Source organism: Gorilla gorilla, chromosome 8 (assembly GCF_029281585.2).
Source record: "Gorilla gorilla gorilla isolate KB3781 chromosome 8, NHGRI_mGorGor1-v2.1_pri, whole genome shotgun sequence".
Taxonomy (NCBI): Eukaryota; Metazoa; Chordata; class Mammalia; order Primates; family Hominidae; genus Gorilla; species Gorilla gorilla.
Window position 1 is genome coordinate 100,619,680 of NC_073232.2, and position 22,500 is coordinate 100,642,179.

At 37.2% G+C, this 22,500-nt stretch overlaps 1 protein-coding gene across 6 annotated transcripts in view; it reads right to left on the bottom strand.

The window, feature by feature from the left end:
• The window catches only part of RNLS (renalase, FAD dependent amine oxidase), a 307,703-nt gene that overhangs the window by 18,216 nt on the left and 266,987 nt on the right, over window positions 1–22,500 (bottom strand). Inside the window, exon 7 of one of the 6 annotated variants that reach the window (XM_055353941.2) lies at window positions 21,186–22,481. The exons of the other annotated variants lie outside the window; for them this stretch is intronic. Within the exon in view, the coding sequence (XP_055209916.1) occupies window positions 22,479–22,481 (3 nt within the window). The 3' untranslated portion in view covers window positions 21,186–22,478. Of the gene's footprint in view, window positions 1–21,185; window positions 22,482–22,500 lie in introns of those variants that run through there. 6 annotated transcript variants of the gene reach the window in all.

The following is a 22,500-nucleotide window of genomic DNA, read 5'->3' on the forward strand; positions in this document are numbered from 1 at the left end:
GGTGCTTTGGCTGCTGTGTGAAAATAAAATACAGGTGTTTTAGCTACAACCACAGTTCTACAAAATTGTATGCTAAAAATATCAGGGCTTGTGGAAAAAACAGATTTTGGGGCAGATGACTCAAAGCCTATGGAACTTTGAACCAAGCACTAACAAAACCAATAAACATCATAGTAAAGTGGCTAGTACAGTTAACATTCTCCCAGCTTCTGCATCTAGCTACAGTGGCACACTCTTTGCAGCCTAGATCCTGGGGCTTGTGTTTCTCCTTTGAGATATGGGTCTTGGAGGACAGTTGCTTCTAAAATAGAACATTTTGAGCTAAATTGAAAATATGATCTAGGATGCTGCCTTTTTCATCAGTCTGTCATGTTAATATAGGGGAAATATCTTTGTGGTTTCACCATCTGGACTTCCACTTTTGCTAAAGAGCTTAACATGGTAGAAAACCAGCAATTCTTTAAGCCCTTGGAACAGCCACTATTTGCACTAAAGGAAAACATGTTTGTAGATTTTTAGTTTTTATTCCTAAGACCTTCACATTTAGCAAGGCTTTATCTTTGCCTGTAAGAAAACTTACTCCAATTACTTCAAAATATAAATGAGTTTGAAACCAATATGAGTCTCCTGATACTGATCTCTTATTTCTCAACTGCATACAAGGTAATTCACATTAAAAAAAAAACCCCTAGTTGCAAAAGACTGTAGATAATTTTACCACTTTCTTATGTTATATTACCTTCCTACAGGTCATTTTAATAAGCTTTTGGTATGCATGAGCCTTGACAGCAGATGGAGATGTCTAAGCTATCACTTGTATTTTGATACTCACACTGCATCTTTTAATAACAATTTTCGGCCAAGCGCAGTGGCTCACACCTGTAATCCCAGCACTTTGGGAGGCTGAGACGGGTGGATCATGAGGTCAGGAGATTGAGACCATCCTGGCCAACATGGTGAAACCCCGTCTCTACTTAGAAAAAAAAAAAATACAAAAATTAGCTGGGTGTGGTGGCACGTGCCTGTAATCCCAGCTACTTGGGAAGCTGAGGCAGGAGAATGGCTTGAACCAGAGTTGGAGGTTGCAGTGAGCTGAGATCATGCCATTGCACTCCAGCCTGGTGACAGAGTCTCACTCTGTCTGAAAACAAAAAACAAGAAACAAAAAAAAAAATTTTCATCCACTCCAATGTCTGGCAGTGACTTTTTACTTAAATTGTTCCTGAATTCAGAGAAATGTTATTGTTTACTGGTTGCACACTAACTTGACTGGGGAAAACTTTGAGTAATAATCTTCTTGCCTTGGCATTTCCCCTGCTCATTGCGTATGTGAGGTATTGACCATACTGGCAATAATAAATAGGTCTGAAGGCTAAGATGGTATGGAGCTGATTCATACATTTTCTCACTTCCTTGCATTTCTCTACTCTGCTGCCATTGTAAACCTAAGCCCATGCCATGGTACATAAACAGCAGAAATTGAATATTTGGTTAACTTGTTATTTTATAGCCCCTATCTAAGCAAAACACAAAGGTAGTTTTTCCCAAAAGGCAATCTGTGGCAAGATGAAAAAAAAGTAAGAATTCTGAGCTTTTTCATGGAGCTAAGTGCATTTTATATATATAATATTTATAAATCTGTTATGAGGTTGTAACTTTATTTTTGGGGTTATTCTTTTGTTTAAATTCTTGTAGCTGTGTTTTTGCCTTTTAAATTTTTAATTGAAGAATTAAAAGGTAACAATATTATCTTAGTTCCCAAAACATCTAGAGGGATTTTACTGGTCCATGAAAAAAAAAAAAAATGCTTGGAACCACTACTCTGGGGAAAGGCTTGACACAGCTCAAAGCAGAGTCTCTGTCAGTCTGAAGAATGTTTTCCATGAAAGGGAGAGATGGCGGCTAGGGAGGAGCTAATGTGAGCTTTGAAAACCCATCAGTAATTTCCATTATCACTGGATAACCTGAGTGTGGGTTTGGTGAGTGGATGAGTAATTTCTAAAAATGGAATGAAATCTTGTATAAAACATGTTTCCCAGAAATCTGCACAATCTCTTTTTTATACAGATATTACTCTAGATAGAACTAGAATCTACAGTAACACATGGTTCGTTTGTTCACCCATGGTTAAATATTTAGGTAGTAACCATCTAAGGGTTGGAGGAAAATAGGGATTGGGGGAAAATGACTTAATCAAATGTGGAATAAATTCAAATTACATGTGGCCTAGAGAGTGAATGCGGTTCATATTGATTCTCTGTATATATCTCCCTAATCTTACCATATTCCCAAGGCATTGATTATAGCATTAATCACATGCCTGTTTACACACACAGGGAGAAGTGTCAATAAATGAAGGAGAGACCAGAACTTATTCTGATGTCAATGGAAATGCCTGTTTACCTGTTTGCATATAGGAAACTAGTCCAGGCACTCTGAAAAAGATATAACTTCAGTGTTGTGGCTACAGTGGAACCATACTATTAGCCACTGAATAAAGTTCCATAATATAAGAAAGGAAGGGCTGGGACATGAAAGTTGAAAACAGGTTTTTTTTTTTTTTTAATTTATACACAAAGTATTTTCTATTGGCCAAATTCAAAATGTAATGTTCCTACTTCTACTAGGGGTGTATTTACCCTTAACATTCTCCTATTTTTAAAAAATCCTTTTGGGGTTTGATGAAAATCCAACAAAATGTTGCTAATTCCTCTACACACAACTAACCAAAATGCAATTTGGTAAGAGATATTTGATGTTTAAAAGCCTTTTGAGTCCTTAAAGTAGCAAGCTATGGGGGCTGTGTCTTACTCATCTTTGTATTTCTGGTATCTATTACTCCACTGTATATGACTGGCATTGAATAAATATTTGCTCAAAGAATGAATGAACACAAGCCAACAAAAAAGCTAATTCAAAGTCTTGAAATTTTTATATTCTCAGTGTTCAAATGTTCTCTAAGGGTGGTGGAATTTTTTTCTCTATGGAAATAATTTTCTTTAGTTTCTGAGTCTCTAAATTTTGCTTTCCCACCCCCACCCTCCAAATAACCATGCTATTAACCACCTTCTCTTTTGTCACACTTAACCCCTCACCACTCTATCCCAGTTCCTGAGCAACTGAATTGCCCAGGACAACACCTATTCTGATTTAATTTAAAAAATTCTTAAAACAGTTGATTCTCCATGCTCAGATTTTTGTAGCGAAGTAGAAATCATACACATATGAAATATATTTGTTATATTATTAAGAAAAGTGAGGATAAAGATTATTTCTTAACCATACACTGAATCTTATTAAAGATAACTGATACTCCAAACTGGGATAATAATGATAAATTGGGGTGCTGATTATACCATTTAATCTATTTTTAGGTATCTTTCTTTGATAATTGAATCTCTTTTGGCCACAGATTTTTGAGGCTCTCAATTCTAATCATCTTATGCTATAGTACCTAATATTCATAAAGAGCTTTATCAACACACGGGTTGCTTTCCTGCAGAGATGGTACATTTTTAATTGGTTCTTATGTGTTGTGTTCATCATTTCATCTTTCCTCTGTTCTCATCTCTCCAGTGTTCTATTATATTTAACGGTGATTTCATAAACCCATTCCTTTGTTGTGCTTTAGGGAAAGGCTTACTTGTATTGTGGACTCCTGATTACAGAGCTCTGTATCTGGTACTACAGAGAGCTGCTGTGAAATTACTATTGGTTGGAATACCTTAGGTGTGAAGAAAGCAATGTGGTTTGGTCAATTCTCAGTGGAGCTTTTCATTTTATTGGCATTTGTCTATTCTATTTTAATAAACCATTGGGTAGATGCAGGCAGAATGTGCCACAAATCAATTATATGATCCATGTAGCAGCTTTAGTGGGCTCAAACTGCAAAGTACATACTTTGCTGAAATTGTATATTCAATTGCTGAGGTCTACATTGACTCTATTTAGATGTATTCTATCTTTTAAAACCCTGAAAACACTGGAGCAAACTCTTTTGACGAGGACTCGTTCAGAACAAGCACACAATAAAGAATGAAATACGGTTTTCTCTAGAACTATTGAAGTAATAATGGACAGAACAATAGTCATATTACATTCTCCTTTAGAGTTTTTAATTTAATAGAAAATTGTTCTGCCCTTCAGCAAGTTGTAGTATATTCATTCATTAATTCTTCAAATATTTGTTTTGTTCCCAGTAGTTGATGAGCACTATGAAAAGTGTGAGGGTAAAAAAACAGCTCCTTTCTGTAAACTGATTTAACAGATTTGGAATTATTTTGTTTTCATCTAAATATAAATGTTCTGTCACAATTTCTCAAAGGATCCAATTGCTTGGGATTCTAGGATGCAAACGACTGAAAGTGCTTTCCATGGTGAGTCCAGAGATAAACTGAAAATCACTTTTCCTCCTGAACTGGGCCTCACTACTACCTCTTCCTGCTCTGTAGGTTGACAGCTGGTTAATTTCCCGCAGACTCGATTTTTCGGTATTTCTTTTCCCATTCCCTATTTATTCTTCTTGATGACCCAGAAGCATGGCATTGACATTTCTTTCTGGCTCTCATTCATGTTAAATGGACTCAATGACTTTATATCTGGGCCATAGGATTATGGCAAAAAAGAATGCAGGCATTTTGATCTTCAGGTCTAGAAACGAACTTCCTTCTACTTTTAATACTGTGAAAATTAAATTGAAAGTATTAAAAAATTTAATGCTGTGTTCCTCAGAAAGACAATAATGGAGAATAAAAACCAGGTGGTTTTAAAAGTCAGCTTAATTGAACCTATATACAGTAAAATTTATTTTTTGTGTGTATTGTTCTATATTTTGACAACATATACAGTTGTGTAACAGCCACCACAAATAACAGAGAACATTTCCACCACCCCCTAAATTTCCCTTATGCCCCACTGCAGTTAATCCCTTCCTCTCAATCACAGCCCCTGCTAACACTAATCTGTTTTTTGTCTCTACAGTTTTACCTTTTCCAGAAAGTCATAAACACAGACTGAGTCTGACTTCTTTCACTGAGATAATGCTTCTGAGATTCATTTACATTATTATAAATATTTCTAGTTTGTTCCTTTTTATTACTGAGTAGTTTTTCATTTATGGATGTGTAATATTTACCCACTTAGCAGGTGATGAATATTTAGGTTATTTCCATTACTCAGCAATTATTAATAAAGCTGCTAATATTATTTGGTTATAGGTTTTTGTGAGGATGCATGTCTTCATTGTTCTTGGGTAAATCTCTAAGAGTGGGGTTGCTGGGTCACGTGGTAAGTGCATGTTTAACTTTGTAAGAAACTGCCAAAGTATTTCTCAAAGTGGCTGTGCCATTTTGCATTCCTACCAGTGATATGTGAGAGTTACAGTTGTTTCACATCCTTGCCAGCATTTGTCATCTTCAGAGTTTCTGATCTGAGCCGTGACTGGTTTCTTTCACATAGCATGTTTTCTTGTAGGCATGTCATAGTATTTCATCATGGTTGTAATTTGAACTTCCTTAATGACCATTGATGGTCATTGTCTTTCTGTGTGCTCAGTTGCCATTCACATCTCCTCTTTTTTGTGTGTTTGGTGAAATACACATAAAATTTGCAATTAGTGACCGGTAAACACTAATCTGCTTTCTGTCTCTATGGATTTGCCTATACTGCATGTTTCATATGAATGGAATCATTCAAGAGATGTTATCTTTATGACTGGCTTCTTTCATATAACATGTTTTCAAGGTTCATTCATGTTATAGCATATATCAGTACTTCATCCCTTTTTATGGCTGAATGATATTCCCCTGTATGGATATAATATATATTGTTTATCCATTCATTAGTTGATAGACATTTGGGATGTTTCCACTTGTGGCTAAAGTGTGTTGTTATGAACATTTGTGTATGCAGTTTTGTTTGAACACATGCTTTCATTTCTTTTGATTATACATCTAGGAGTGGAATTGCTGGGTCATATTGTAATTCTATGCTTAACTTATTGAGGAACCACCAAGCTGTTTTCCATAGTGGCTGCACCATTTTACATTCCCACTAGCAAAGTACAAGTGTTCCATTTCTTCACATCCTCTCTAACGCTTATTATTCTGTATCTTATAGCCATCCTAATGGTAGTGAAATAGTATCTTATTGTGATTTTGATTTGCATTTCCCAAAGGAATAATGATTTTTACCTTTTCATGTGCTTATTAGCCATTTGTATTTCTTCTTTGGGAAAATGTCTATTCAACTCCTTTGCTCATTTTTTAATTGGGTTGGTTTTTTTATTTTTATTTTTTATTTTTTGCTGTTGTAAGAGTTCTTTATACATTCTAGATAGTAGATTCTTATCAGATATGTGACTCATAAATATTTTCTCCCATTCTTTGGTTTATCTTTTCACTGTTTTGATAATACTTTGATGAACAAAAGTATTGAATTTTGATGCAGTCCAGTCCAAATTATCTTTTCTTTTGTTGCTTATATTTTTGGTGTTGTATCTAAGAAACCATTGCCAAATCCGAGGTTATGAAGATTTACCAGTATGTTTTCTTCTAGAAGTTTTATTATTTTACCTTGCATATTTAGGTTTTTGATCCATTTTGAGTGAATTTTCGTGTGCAGTGTGATGTAAGGGTCCAGCTCACTCTTTTGTATGTGGATATCAAGTTGTCCCTGCACTATATAAGGAAAAGATTATTCTTTCTCCATTGAATGTTCTTAAGAATATTGTCATAAATCAATTGACTATAGGTATAGGTTTATTTCTGAACTTTCAATTACATTCCATTGATCTATGCCTGTCCTTATGTCAGTACCACACTGTCTTGATTACTGTAGTTTTGCAGTAAGATTTGAAAAGAGAACGTGTGAGTCCTCTAACTTTGTTCTTTTTTTCAAGATTGTTTTGGCTATCAGGGGGTCCTTGTGGTTCCGTATAAATTTTGGCTCTTTCATTTCTGCAAAGGCCATTGCAATTTTGATAGAGACTGAAACGAGTCTGTAGATCACTCTGGTTAATACTGCCATCTTAAAAATATTACATCTTTCAATATATGATGTGTTTTCATTTATTTAGGTCTTTTTAAATGTCTTTCAGCAATGTTTTGTAGTTTTCAGTGTAGAATTCTTATAACTCCATAGTAAATTCACATCTCTTCTTTAGTGAAGTACTCTTTTAAGTCTTTTGCCCATTTTTAGATAATTGTGCTGTTTGTTTTTTAAATTATTGATTTGTGAGAGTTCTTTGCATATTCTGAATACTAGCCTTTTACTGATAAATGCTTTTACAGATATGTCCTTTGCAACATTTTCTCCAAGTCTGTGGCTGTCTTTTCATTTTCCTAATAGTGTCTTTCAAAGACACTGTTTTTGATTTTAATTAAGCTCAATTTATCAGTTTCTTTCTGTATGGTTTGTGCTTTTTTGTGTTCTATCTAAGAAATGTTGCCAGGCATGGGTGGTTCACGCCTGTAATCCCAGCACTTTGGGAGGCTGAGACAGGCGGATCACTTGAGGTCAGGAGTTTAAGACCAGCCTGGCCAAGATGGTGAAACCCTATCTCTACTAAAAATACAAAAAAATTAGCCAGGCACCGTGGCGTGCGCCTGTAATCCCAGCTACTCAGGAGCCTGAGGCAGGAGAATTGCTTGACCCCGTGAGGTGGAGGTTGCAGTGAGCCAAGACTGTGCCACTGTACTCCAGCCTGCACAATAGAGCAAGACTCCATTTCAAAAAAAGAGAAATGTTTACTAAATCCAAGGTCTTAAAGATTTTCTCTTATGTTTTCATCTAGCAGTTTTAGAATTTAAGGTGTTATGTTCAGGTCTATGATCCATTTTTAGTTAATTTTTGTATATTCTGTGAAACATCAACTTTTGAATATAAAGTTGTGTCTTCCAAATTCTATTTTGTTGTTCACTAGTTCTTTAAGAAAAATATTCAACAGGAACATTGATTTCCTCATTTAAAGTAAAGATAATATTTACTTCCTGATCTGTCAGAACAGTTGTGAGGATCAGATGAAAACAAGTATACAAGTGTTTTCTAAAATCAGAGTATAAATGTTAACTATGATTATTTCTAGCTGACAGCAGCAAAAAAAGAATGGTATAAGAAGGTGTCATAATTGGGAGAAAGCCAGAACTCAAAAAATTACTGCAGTGAAGTGAGGTGTTTAAAAGCACTAGCTTTTAAATAGGACTGCATTTGAATGCCAGCTTTGCCACTTCCTAGCAGCTGAAACACACATAAGATATCTGAGCCCTCTAATCCTCAGTTTTCTCATCTATGTGATGAGGAAGGGATACAAACTCCACAAGGTGGTTGGAGTATAAAGTGAGTTAACATAAAGAGCCCAGTGAGCTACAGTGAGTAAGGAATTAATAAGTTGCATTCTTGAAAGAGAGAGAGAAAGAGAGACTGTCTAATAAAATGCTGATGTGAATTATCATGGTATACAGAAGTGCTACAATACACGATGGCAAAGACCAAGTTCAATTTCCGCCAAACTGAGCTACTGGTCATTCCTCAAGTGTTCTTTGCCTCTTTTGCTTCTGAAAAAGTACATGTGTTCTTGGAACACTGCTCCAACATCACTAACTTTACCTGTCTCCCTCATTTTGAAGGATTTAGCTCAAGTGACATCTTCTTTTAGGAGCTACTTCTTACCACTTCCTCCCAAAGTCTGCTCTGTGCTCACATAGTATATTGTACATAGTTTTTGTATAGCAAACTGTACTATATCAGGATTATGTGCTTATTGGTTACCCTTGCTGATTGATTATATGGAAAACTCTTTAAAGGAAGGGAGCTGTCTTTGAGTCTTTAGAACCCAGTTCAATGTTTGACACATAGTAGAAGCTCAACAAATATGTGTTTAATGAAAAGATGAGTATATAGTATTAATTTATAATCTGGATATGACTACTAAACTTTTTTTGTTTGTTAGTTTTATAGCATAATACTGATGTTTGCTTAAATAGACCAAGTAGATTTACTCTTTATGGGAAAGTGCTGAAATAGGGCCTATTTCTTGCAGAGCATCTATGCCTATGTAATAACATCCACCGTCCAATTTTAAGTATTAATGCTGGGGGCAAGTGAATATATTTAGTATTTGCCCAGTACCAATGACACAGACTCCTTTTTAAAGTTTTTTATAAAGTATTTGCTGGTCAAAATAATTAGTTATTCTGAATAAGTGTGATACTGACTGCATGGCAGAGTAAGTCCCAAGAGTATATGAGAAAAAAATGACTTCATTAAATTCTTATGTGTTAAAACATTTAATAGTTTATGTAATATGGAATTTTGTGAAAAGAGGAAATACCTGCCTATATAAATTTCAATTAAACTGTGACTGTACATCCTAATTCAATGATCAGAATTTCTCAGCTGATGATCTCACACATATGTACTACCTCATAATAAACTGAAACAAGTGGTTAGTTATGTGCTGATGACAAGGAGGTGGGCAATTACTCAACGCAATGCTTATGATTGACACCTGTTAGGTTTCCTGATGTTGATAAATTGGGTCATACTACTGTCCACCTGTCCCAAAGGGCCCATTTTGGTTATCCGAAGGTCCCTATAACTTATGATACATAGGCAAGATACTCTTGTGGCCATAATTTCTTGTTGGGAAATGTTGACTCATGGCCCAACTGTGTTAAATTATCAAACACTGGAAAATGTGCAAGTTAGTTTAGGAATGATTGGTAAGAAGCTGGAAAATCTTTAAGCTTAAAAACCAACAACAACAAACCAACTGGCAAGAGTTCCTTGTGTCCACAGGGATCTATCACTTTCATCGCACCTCGTTCTGATGTTATTCAACAGTCCCTTATGGTAATGACTAAGTGTCATAGTCCCTGGCATTGAATTGATCCTATCCAGACTATTTACTTATATAAAACAGAGAGAAGAGAAAAGAGATAAACTTTGAAAAGATAAAAGAGTGAGAAACAAAAGAGAAAAGTGGGACATGTGGGCATGAAGAGAGGTAATCAAGAAAAGAGAGCAACGAACACAGAGCTAAGCTACAAACAAAGAAATGACTCTCAAAGCACTGTCACCCCATCTCCTCCTCCTCTTATTACTACCACTGGTAATATTAATTGATAACTTGCTTTGTACTAATGTCTGTAGTAAATGTTTTCTACTGTGTTCTCTCATTTCACCTTAACCACAAGTCTAAGAGGCATGTTCAGTTGTTACCATTTACAGATGAGGACCTTGAGACATAGAGTTACGGTCCAGCCTGCCCAGAGGTTTGAAATGACTCTGCGTTATGCCAAAGTCCAAGATCATAATTATATCACATTATTAAAAATCCAGGAATTATAAAGCACAAATATGGGAGAAAAGTCATAGGAATAGTGACAGAATAACCAAAAGAGCTTGATTTTATTATGGAAAAGAACTACGAAACAAAACACCTAATGTACTTTAACTGATAAACACAATTGATTGTTGTCTTTCAAAGTACTTATCTTAGAAGGCTATGTATTTATATCCATGATGATGAACTGGCCAATGTCTTTGAAGGTTGCCAGATTCAAAATTGCTATTAAAATCAGCTTACTGGCTACATTAAAACAGATAAACAAATATAAGCCAGTTGTATTTCTTTAGTTACCTCTAAATTTTTTTTAATTGTTAAGACTGACCATCCATTTGATTTAAATGAGTTAAGTATGAATGACTGTGGTTTTTAAAACAATAAATTGAACCTCAAGTTTCAAAGACCTGCTCCAACTGATGATATGTTGAAGAATATGTGTCAGACTATGAAAGAGATGCCCAATTTTATTGAAATAAGGGTGTAGTTTGTCGAGGTGGCTGACTACTTTGAAGAAGACAACAATCTTTTGGATTTACAAGTTTGGTATATATATGATATCAGCCACTACCTTCCAGTTCCAACTCATCTAAAAGGAGAAAATGAGGGTAATAGAAAAATGCAGGGGAAGGGGGAGGCAAGTTGGCTGACTAGATGCAGCCAGGTGGAATGGCTCCCACTGAGGGACCAAGACAACTGACATGCTCCTAATAGATCTTCAGAAGGAAGGCACCCAAAGTGGACTGAGGGAAGACACAGAAGCTGTACTAAAGAAGGAGAAAGCTGGGAACACTGCATGGGGCTACTGCACACCTGGACTCATTCCTGGCCACAGTGGCTCCAGGGGAATGGGTAAGTTGAACTGGCAAGGAGCAACCTGCTCTCACCATAGGCCTGTGGAACTCTGGCAGGAGAAGATTCCTTAATCACCATGGAAATCAAGTTGGCAGGGAGAGCTGCTTAGAGAAGAGGTAGGGGCAGCAAGCCAGCTGATGTGGAGCCCAGATGGTTTGGTGCAGGAGGATCAGTAGTGAAGTACAGCCAGGGATGGCCATGCCCCTAGGCTTGACTTGCTCCTAGGAGACTTTAGCTCTAGAGGAACTGTTGGACCTGATCTCCGAAAGACAATCTTGCCCATTAGATGGGGCTATGCTGACCTGAGCACCAGCTCAGGCCATGCCTGCTTGCAGGGCAGTCCCAGGTATCCTGCGGCCCTACACTATAGCTTCTGTACTGATGGACTGTGCCTGATGAGTGCAGAGCTGCAGTAGGGCAGCCTCTACAACCATGCACGAGCCTGCCCACTCCTTCCCCATACTACAGCTTCCCTCAGGCCCATGACAACTGTCCACATTGCTTTGCTTTGCTTTGCTTTGCTGGTGCATGTCTGTATGGGGTGGGTTTTGCAGTCCGCCCACCCTCCCCCTACCAACCACCATTGCAGACAGCCTTGATGGGCACAAAACCAGCCAGCCTTACCTCCATCAGTGCCCCACCCTTGTATTAATACTGCACAGAGAACAGCAGATCTTCCCCTTCCCCTTCACTCCCACTTCCAGTGCAAAGAGAAGGCACCCAGACCTGTGCCAGCCAGCACCCTGCCCCCAGGCCAAGACCACTTCCAGTGCGACTGTGTACACAGTCACCAGCTGCATTACCTCCACCAATGTGGTGAACACCCACAGGGAGGCAAGCACCCTGGCATCTGCTAATACTCTGCTGCAGCAGCCATACCTTGGTCCCACCATCACAGTGGGCTGCTAACCTTGAGGAGCCAGAGAACAAAGTTGGGGCCCACTACAAGTCTTGCAGAGTTACAGCATGCAGACCAGGAGTTGGGAGCTAAGTGTTGGCCCCCTACAGTCTTTCAGAAATGAAGCCAGTTGGTTTAATCAACCTTATGCCACAATCAAACTCTCAAGGTCATCAAATAGGATAAAAGGGGCAAAAAATCCAAAGGTCAGCAACCTCAAAGATTGAAGATAGATAAGCTCACAAAGATGAGAAGGAATCAGTGCAAGAACCCTGAAAACTCAAAAAGCCAGAGTGCCTTCTTTCCTCCAAATTACCACATTACCTCTCTAGCAAGAGTTCTGAACTGGCTGAGATGGCCAAAATGATGGAAATAGAATTCAGAATATGGATAGGAATGAAGAACACTGAGCTTCATGTTGAAACCCAATCCAAGGAAGCCAAAAATAATGATAAAACAAGGCAAGAGCTGACAGACAAAATAATTGGTATAGAAAATAACATAACTGACCTGAAAGAGCTGAAAAACACATTACAAGAATTTCATAATGCAATCACTAGTATTAGCAGCAGAATAGACCAAGTGGAGGAAAGAATCTCAGCGCTTAAAGACTGGCTTTCTGAAATAAGATGGTCAGACAAGAATAGAGAAAAAAGAATGAAAAGGAGTGAACTAAACCTCCAAGAAATAACGGGATTATGTAAAGAGACCAAGTCTATAAATCACTGGTGTCCCTGAAAGAGATGAAAAGAATAGAACCAACTTGGAAAACATATTTCAGGACATTGTCCATGAGAGCCTCCACATCCTAGCTAGAGAAACCAACATTCAAAATCAGGAAATACAGAGAACTCTAGTAAGATACTTCACAAGAAGATCATCCCCAAGATACATAATTGTGAGAATCTCCAAGGTCAAAATGAAAAAAATAATGTTAAAGGCAGCAAGAGAGGAAGATCAGGTCATCTACAAAGGGAAATCTATCAGACTAACAGCGGACCTCTCAGCAGAAACTCTACAAGCCAGAAAAGATTGGTGGCCAGTATTCAATATTCTTAAAGGAAGGAAATTCCAACCCAGAATTTCATATCTGGCAAAACCAAGCTTCATAAGCTTAAAGAAGAAGAAGAAGAAATAAGAATCTTTACAGACAAGCAAATACTGAGGGAACTCGTTACCACCAGACCTGTCTTACAAGAGCTCCTGTAGGAAGCACTAAATATGGAAAGGAAAGACGGTTGCCAGCCATTACAAAAACACACTGAAGTACATAGACCAGTGACACCATAAAGCAACCACATAAACAAGTCTGCAAAATAACAAGCTAACATCATGATAACAGGATCAAGTATACACATATCAGTACAAAACTCGAATATAAATGGGCTAAATATCCCAACTAAAAGACAAAGAGTGGCAAGCTGGATAAAAAACCAAAACCCATTATGCTGTCTTCAAGAGACCCATCTCACATGCAATGATGCATATAGGCTCAAAATAAAGGGATCTACCAAGGAAATGGAAAAGAAAAGAAAGCAGGGGTTGCAATCCTAGTTTCAGACAAAACAGATTTTAAACCAACAAAGATAAAAAAAGAAGGGCATTACATAATGGTAAAGGGTTCAATTCAACAAGAAGATCTAACTATCCTAAATATATATGCACCCAATACAGGAGCACCTAGATGCATAAAGCAAGTTCTTAGATACTTTCAAATAGACTTAGACTCTGACACAATAATAGTGGGGGTCTTTAACACCCCACTGATAACATTAGGCAGATGATACAGACAGAAAATTAACAAAGATACTCAGAACTTAAACTCAGCACTGGATCAAATGGAGCTGATAGATATCTACAGAACTGTCCACCAAAAACAGCAGACTATACATTCTTCTCATTGTCATCTGGCAAACATTCTAAAATTGATCACATTATAGGAAGTAAAAAACTCCTCAGCAAATGCAAAAGAACTGAAATCATAACAAATAATCTCTCAGACCACAGCACAATCAAATTAGAAATCAAGACTAAGACATTCACTCAAAACCATATAGTTACTTGAAAACTGAATAACCTGCTCCTGAATAACATTTGGGTAAATAATGAAATAAAGACAGAAATCAGGAATTTATTTGAAATTAATGAGAACAACGATACAACATATCCAAATCTCTGGAACACAGCTAAGGCAGTGTTAAGAGGGAAATTTATAGTACTAAATGTCCACATGAAAAAGTTGGAAAGATCTCAAGCTAACAATTAACACCAAAACTAAAATCATTACAGAACCAAGAGCAAATACATACCAAAGCTAGCAGAGACAAGAAATACCCAAAATCAGTGCTGAACTGAAAGAGATTGAGACACAAAAAAACCATTCAAAATATCGATGAATTCAGGAGCTGTTTTCTGGAAAAAAAATTAATAAAATACACAGACTGCTAGCTAGACTAATAAAGAAGAAAAGAGAGAAGATCCAAATAAACACAATAAGAAAAAACAAGCAGGATATTACCACTGACCCTACAGAAATACAACCAACCATCAGAGAATATTATGAACACCTCTATGAACATTAACTAGAAAATATACAATAAATGAATATATTCCTGGATACATACACCCTCCCAAGACTGAACCAGGAAGAAACTGATTTCCTGAACAGACCAATAATAAGCTCTGAAGTTGAGTCAGTAACAAATAGCCTACCAACCAAAAAAATCTCAGGACCAGACAGATTCACCATTGAATTCTATCAGATGTACAAAAAGCTGGTACCATTCCTGCTGAAACTATTCCAAAAATTTGAGAAGAGACCCCTCCCTAACACATTCTATGAGGTCAACATCATCCTGATACCAAAACCTAGCACAGACACGACAAAAAAAGAAAACTTCAGGCCAATATCCTTGAACACTGATGCAAAAATCTTCAATAAAATACTGGTAAACAAATCCAGCAGCACAACAAAATCTTATCCACCATGATCAAGTAGGCTTTATCCCTGGGATACAAGGTTAGTTCAACATATGCAAATCAATAAATATGATTCGTCATGTAAACAGAACTAAATACAAAAACCACATGATTACCTCAATAGATGCAGAAAAGGTTTTTGATAAAATTCAATACCCTTTCATGTGAAAAACTCTCAATAAACTAGGTATTGAAGGAACATACCTCAAAATAATAAGAGCCATCCATGACAAATCCACAGCCAACATCATACTGAATGGGCAAAAGCTAGGAGTATTCCCCTTGAAAACCAGCAAAAGACAAGAATGCTCTCTCTCACCACTCCTATTCAACATAATATTGGAAGTCCTGGCCCACGTGGGCAATCAGGCAAGAGAAAGAAATAAGGGGCATCCAAATAGGAAGAGGAAGTTGAACTACCCTGTTTGTAGATGGCATGATCCTATATCTAGAAAACCTCACTGTCAGCCCAAATGCTTCTTAAGCTAATAAACAACTTCAGCAAAGTCTCAGGATACAAAATCAACGTGCAAAAATCACTAAATCACTAACATTCCTATGTACCAACAATAGTCAAGCCAAGGGCCAAATAAGGAATGCAATCCCATTCACAATTGCCACAAAAAGAATGAAACACCTAGGAACACAGCTAACCAGGGAGGTGGAAGATCTCTTCAAGGAGAACTACAAAACTCTGCTCCAAGAAGACAGAGATGATGCAAACAAATGGAAAAGCATTTCATGCTCATGGATAGGAAGAATCAATATCGCTAAAATGGCCATGCTGCCCACAGCAATTTATAGATTCAATGCTATTGCTATTAAACCACCATTAACATTCTTCAAAAAACTAGAAAAAACTATTTTAAAATTTATATGGAACCAAAAAAGAGCCTGAATAGATGGCAATCCTAAGCAAAAGGAACAAAGCTGGAGGCACTAAAACAGCATAATATTGGTACAAAAACAGACACATAGCCCAATGGAACAGAATAGAGAACTCAGAAATAAGGTCACACACCTAAAACTATCTGATCTTTGACAAAAACAAGCAATGGGGAAAGGATTCCCTATTCAATAAATGACGCTGGGATAACTGGCTAGCCATATGCAGAAGATTGAAACTGGACCCCTTCCTTATACCATATGCAAAAATTAACTCAAAATGAATTAAGGACTTAAGTGAAAAACCCAACACTATAAACACCCTGGAAGACAACCTAGGCAATCCATTCTGGACATAGGAAGAGGCAAAGGTTTCATGGCAAAGATGCCAAAAGCAATTGCGCCAAAAGCAATTGCAACAAAAGCAAAAATTGACAAATGAGATCTATTTAAAGAGCTGTGTAGCAAAGGAAACTAACAACAGAGTGAACATACAGCCTATAGAATAAGAGAAAATTTTTGCAAACTATGCATCTGACAAAGGTCTAATATCCAGCAACTATAAGGAACTTAACAAATTTACAAAAAATAAAAAAAAAACCCCATTAACAAGTGGGCAAAGGACAAGCGCAGACACTTCAAAAGCAGACATACATATGGCCACAATTCAGATGAAAAAAAAGCTGAACATCGCTGATCATTAGAGAAATGCAAATCAAAACCACAATGAAATCTCACACCAGTCAGAATGGCTATTATTAAAAAATAACATGCTGGTGAGGCTGAGGAGAAAAAGGAGTGCTTACACATTGTTGGTGGGATTGTAAATTAGTTCAACCATTGTGGAAGACAGTGTGGCGATTCCTTAAAGACCTAAAATCACAAATGTCATTCAACCCAGTAATCTTATTACTAGATGCATACCCAAAGGAATATAAGTTGTTCTATTATAAGATACATGTACACATATGTTCATTGCAGTGCTATTCACAATAGCAAATACATAGAATGAACCTAAATTCCCATCAATGATAGACTGGATAAAGAAAATGTGATACATCTACACCATGGAACACTATGCAGTTATAAAAAAGAATGGGATCATGTCCTTTGCAGGAAAACATGGACAAAGCTGGGGGCCATTCTCCTTAGCAAACTAATGCGGGAACAGAAAACCACATATCACATGTTCTCACTTAAAAGTGGGAGCTAAATGATGAGAACACATGGACACATAGAGGGGAACAATACACCCAAGGGCCTATCAGAGGGTGGAGGGTATAGGGTGGGAGAAGGGAGAGGATCAGGAGAAATAATGGGTACTAGGCTTAATACCTGGGTGATAAAATAATCTGTACAACAAACCCCTATGATACAAATTTACCCATACAACAAACCTGCACATGTACCCCTGAACTTAAAAGTTACAAAATAAGAAAAAGAAAAAGAAAATGCATGGGAAAAAGCAAGAAAAAATTAAAATATCAATTACCACCTGACCTTTCAATGCTGAAATTAGACACTATTACTCACCAGAAATTAATCTCATGAGGGAATAATGTAAATGTACGGGTGGTCTCAAGCTCTTCTGTGTGCACATCCACTTCCCCCACCAAACAAAATCTGTAAGAAAAATTCTGGCCTTCAGCCATTGCACATTTCCCCTTTTCTCTCTTACTCCTTTTAACTCCTAGCAGTACTATGGGTAACTGAGGTAATCAGCTGGAAAAGGCCTGAAGGAGCCAAATGGAAACTTTGTATTGAAAAGGGCAAAGACTTCCTTGTTTAAGAGGTGGGAGGGGAATAAAAGGATAGAGTCAAAAGTAAAGAATGTGAATGGAAGGTTGAAGAAAGGAAAGAAAAAATGACAAGCCTACATGGCTAATTGTCAGAGAAAGTTTCTGTGGGTTATTAAGAGAGCAAAGAGAGGATTCGAGGGAGTTTTTGTAAGAGGGCCATGCAAGGAATGAGAAGAGAGCTTTCCAAAAGAGTTGTTGTGAATGATAAATTTTGGAAATTCTTTAAAGTTCTATAAGAGATACCAGTAAAGATTGGAGTTATTTTAAATACTGTTTGCGGCCAGGTGTGGTGCTCATGCTTATAATCCTAGCATTTTGGGAGGCCAAGGCAGGCAGATCGCTTGAGTCCTGGAGTCCAAGACCAGCCTCAGCAACATGATGAAACCTCACCTCTACAAAAAAAATACAAAAAATTAGCCACAGATGGGGTGGAGTGTGCCTACTTGGGGGCTGAGGAGGATTGCTTGAGCCGGGGAAGTCGAGGCTGCAGTGAACTGAGGTCATAACCACTGCACTCCAGCCTGCGTGATAAAGCGAGACCCTGTCTCAAAAAATGTATACATAAATAAATACTTTTTGATTGCTGGATTATATCTTTTTGACTGCAACAATATGCCAAGACTGGACCACGAGAGACTCTTGATTTACTCAGGTAATAGTGGTATAACATTTACAGCAGGTGTTCCTAACACTGGATTCATGGAAGGAATTTAGGTTGCCAATAAATCCTGATAATTGTGTGCACTTTTTGTGTTTATGTGTACATGTATTTTTTTTAATAAAGAGAATCTTTATGTTTATAGCTTTCATCAGATCCTTTAAAAATTCATGATCCTTCTCTTTAAACAACTGAAAGAGGCTTATGACTGTAATCCTAGCATTTTGGGAGGCCAAGGCAGGAGGATCACTTCAGGCCAGGAGTTTGAGACCAGCCTGGGCAACATAGCAAGACCCCGTGACTACAAACATTTTAAAAAATTAACCGGGAACAGTAGTGTGCACCTGTAATCCCAGCTACTCAGGAGGCTGAGGTGAGAGGATCACTTGAGCTCAGAAGTTTGAGGCAGGCTGCTGTAGTCAGCTCTGATCACGCACTGCACTCCAGCCTGGGTGACAGATTTAGAGCCTACCTCTGCAAAAAAAAAAAAAAAAAAAAAAAAAAAAAAGAAAAGAAAAGAAAGAAAGAAAAGGAAGAGAAAAGGCACAAGCTCAGGGCAAAATATTAAGTGAAGATATATAACTACAGAAGATAACTGATTTCTAATTGTACTGTACAAGCTTACTATGCTAGTCCATATCCATTTATTTTTCCAAAGATATTGAATATCAATGTATTCATTCATTTCCTGCCCCTAAGTTCCTCTCCTGATTTCCTTGGTATCTGAATGTACATTTGGAGATTAAAAAATAAAGTAATCATGATAGTGCTAAATAAGGTAAGGAAAAGGGCCACTCACATTTTCTGGAATTGAAGAAAGAGGGGGAAAATTAGAGCTAAACCTGAATGCAAATCAGAAATTTACTATAGTTTGAGAGGGGCATCATGATAGACACTGAAACAAAGGAAAGCACAGCATAAAATAATGGTCAGAGTATTAGGGTTATCAAACTGATTAAATGTCCCCTGTCAAGGTACGTGGAAAGACATTTTCAGTAATTCTGCTTCTAGTGAAAGAAAGAGTTAATATATCATACTTGTTACAGAAACCTTAATTCAATGCATAACAGACTAAGCATCAAGTTATATTAACTGGCTAAACATTTAAATTATGGAAGGCAAATAGCTGCAAAAGGGAGGAACTGAGAACCACAAAAAATCTGCCATTGCTTTTCTGTTTGTTTGAACCACCTACTCAAGTGCTTTATTCAAATTAAAAATGGGATGCACAGAAACAGCTCCCAAGTCTTTCAAAAAACGCCTTCTTTCTTCACCTGCCTCTTTCCTCATTTAAGAGTAGCACCCACAAGAATGCACCATTATCTTACCCTAGACAAACTTCAATTTAGAGTCTTAGGAGAAGGCCGTCAGCAAATATTAGTCTCTAGGGTTTCCTGAGCAGAGTACTAGCCATATTGTAGGCATTCATTAAACGCTTATTGAATAAATGAGTTACCAAATGAAAACATGAAAAAACATTTTTTACCCCACTGTTGCAATTGTGGATATGGATATGCGACATTAGGAACAGCACTAGGCTTGGGAGAGCAACACCAGGGAAATCAGAAACTGTCCCCACACAAAATACTCCTCTTATCTCTTGCAGATAGCAGGTGTTCCCTTAGGGAGGCTTGAGCCTTACATGGCTGATGCTCTCTCCAGAGGTTTTATGAGGAAGAAGGAAACAATGCCTCATCAAGGGGATCCATCAAGGGATTTGGGAGAAAGGAGGGTGTGGCAGGCAGAAGTAATGTCCCTACCACAGACATCCATGTCTTAATCCCTGGAACCTATAAATATGTTACGTCAATGGAAAGGAAGATTTTAGGTTGCAGATGGATTAAAATTATGAGTCAGCTGAAGCTGAGATGGGGTAAGTATCTTGGACCACACAGGTGGGCCCAATGTCATCACAAGGGTGAGGCAGAAGAAAAGGTCAGAGTGGAAGAAGGATTTGACCTGCTGTTGCTGGCTTTGAAGATGGGAGGGGTCTCAAGCTGAGGAATGTGGGCAGCTTCTAGAAGATGACAAAGACAAGAAAATGGATTCTCTCCTAGGGCCTCTAGAAAGGAATGCAGCCTGACCACACCTGGATTTTATTCCAGTGAGACCCATTTTCGACTCTGACCTCCAGGACTGTAAGATAATAAATTTGTGTTGTTTCCCACTACCAAGTTTTTGAGAATTTGTTACAACAACAATAGGAAATAAATATAAGGTGGGTGAAGAGGATGGAAGGACTTGAGAGGCAGGTAGACTGGTTTTGTCATTATTAGTTGTGGGGATTGAAGGAAGTTATTTCATCTCTGTGGGGCTTCATGTGCTCATCACTACAGAGAGTTAAAACTAACAAACTCATAAGACTGCTTTTAAAACATATATATTTAAAATAATATATTTAGGGCTTATCTTTACCACTAGATACATTTTTAATTTGAATTTTTTCTATTTTTAAATTGACTTCACTTTTTTTTTCAGAACAGTTTTAGGTTCATAGCAAAACTGAGAGGAAGGTATAAAGATTTCCAATATGCCCCCTACCCTCCCACATTTCTACCATAAATGACAATGTTATGTTCCGTAAAATGGTCCTCAAGTTACTGTGAGAAGTATATGAATAGTGGAATATGCAAACTTCTAAGTCTTGATGATAACTTACTCCCTTTCAGGTTTTGCAGCCAATGTAGACTTCATGACTTCAGAGTCGTAAATATAGTGAGATAATTTCAACATCCAAATTGTAACAAAATCATTGCTAGGGTTTGGAGGTACATTGTGTTCAAAGATTTTTATTACATTTTGTGATATTGCACAACTTTGATTAGACCATTTTGTGGTTAGGACAAATCTATTTTTATTAACACATCAAATTTTAAGAAATAAGTAGATTTTAAATCCACTTTTTCAGTTTATTAATAAATTACGAGAAAGGCACAAGAGGAAACCTCATAAACGAATGTTTCTTTTAAAGAAGTATTTATAAATCACAAAGTGACTTGATGTGTAATATATCTAGCTTCAAAGTATATCAACAAGATTATTTCCCTGTTTTCTTTTTCAAGCCAACTAAAAATTGAGTTCAATATCACTTAAAGATAATAGCTATTTAGATTTTTCAATGCTTTTAAAAGGAAAAAGTAAAGTCTTCTAAAGTGACCATGACATGCTTAAGTAAATATTTTTCCCCAAAGATTCACTGTGTAATTTGACTTGAGAAGATATGAGTAAAACATAGACCTGCTACAATATTTTAGGAAATAATTTACTATTTCCTCTGATTTTGGAAAGCCCTTTAAAATATACAAAACCAACTGCAATTTCCCACAACACCACTTTTTCTAAAGGCTTCACAGCTTGGATAACCAATAGGGCTGATAAATCAGTTCGTCAACAAGCTCAGAAATCCCAGGAAAAAAATGGACAACTCACTGCTTTTTCTCCTGTATCTGCCCTTTGCTTCGTTGTCCCCTAAATGACTTCACTACTGAGTTTACGGATCAAAAGACTTTTTCTATGAATACTCACTTCCATTGAAATATGCAGAAATTTTCAGAAAAAGTCAACATTTACTTAGTATAAGGAGCTTTAAGTTTGAACTAGTAGAGTGATCAGCAGGTTTAATTTAACCCTGAAAAACAGCTCAACTAGCTGTCCTATGCAGGTACTTATCTCTCTCCCCCAGAGAGCTCAGCTGGCAGCAGTCAAAACCAAAGTGGAAACTTAATAAAAATGAAAATTGTGGTAGCAAAATACACTTACAAGGTTAATTTGACATATTGCAAAATCTTGGGAAGTTATAGTGGTTTCTAAATATCCACAGTACTGATCTAGAAAAACCCCAAAGAAACAGCTGCATTTGGAGATATAACCTGCCTTGTCTGAAGAGAAGACCTTGGAATATCAAGGTTTGTAAGTCTTGAGATGCTAGAATTTGAAGACAACATTGGTGAAAATTCTATGCACTTCTTGTTGAGAAACAGCAGGACCATAAAACCCATAGAAGTTATATGTATGTGTTGGGCAAACACATATTTGCTCCGAGGATCACATAGTTAATTTATTTCACTAGAGAATGCAAGGGATA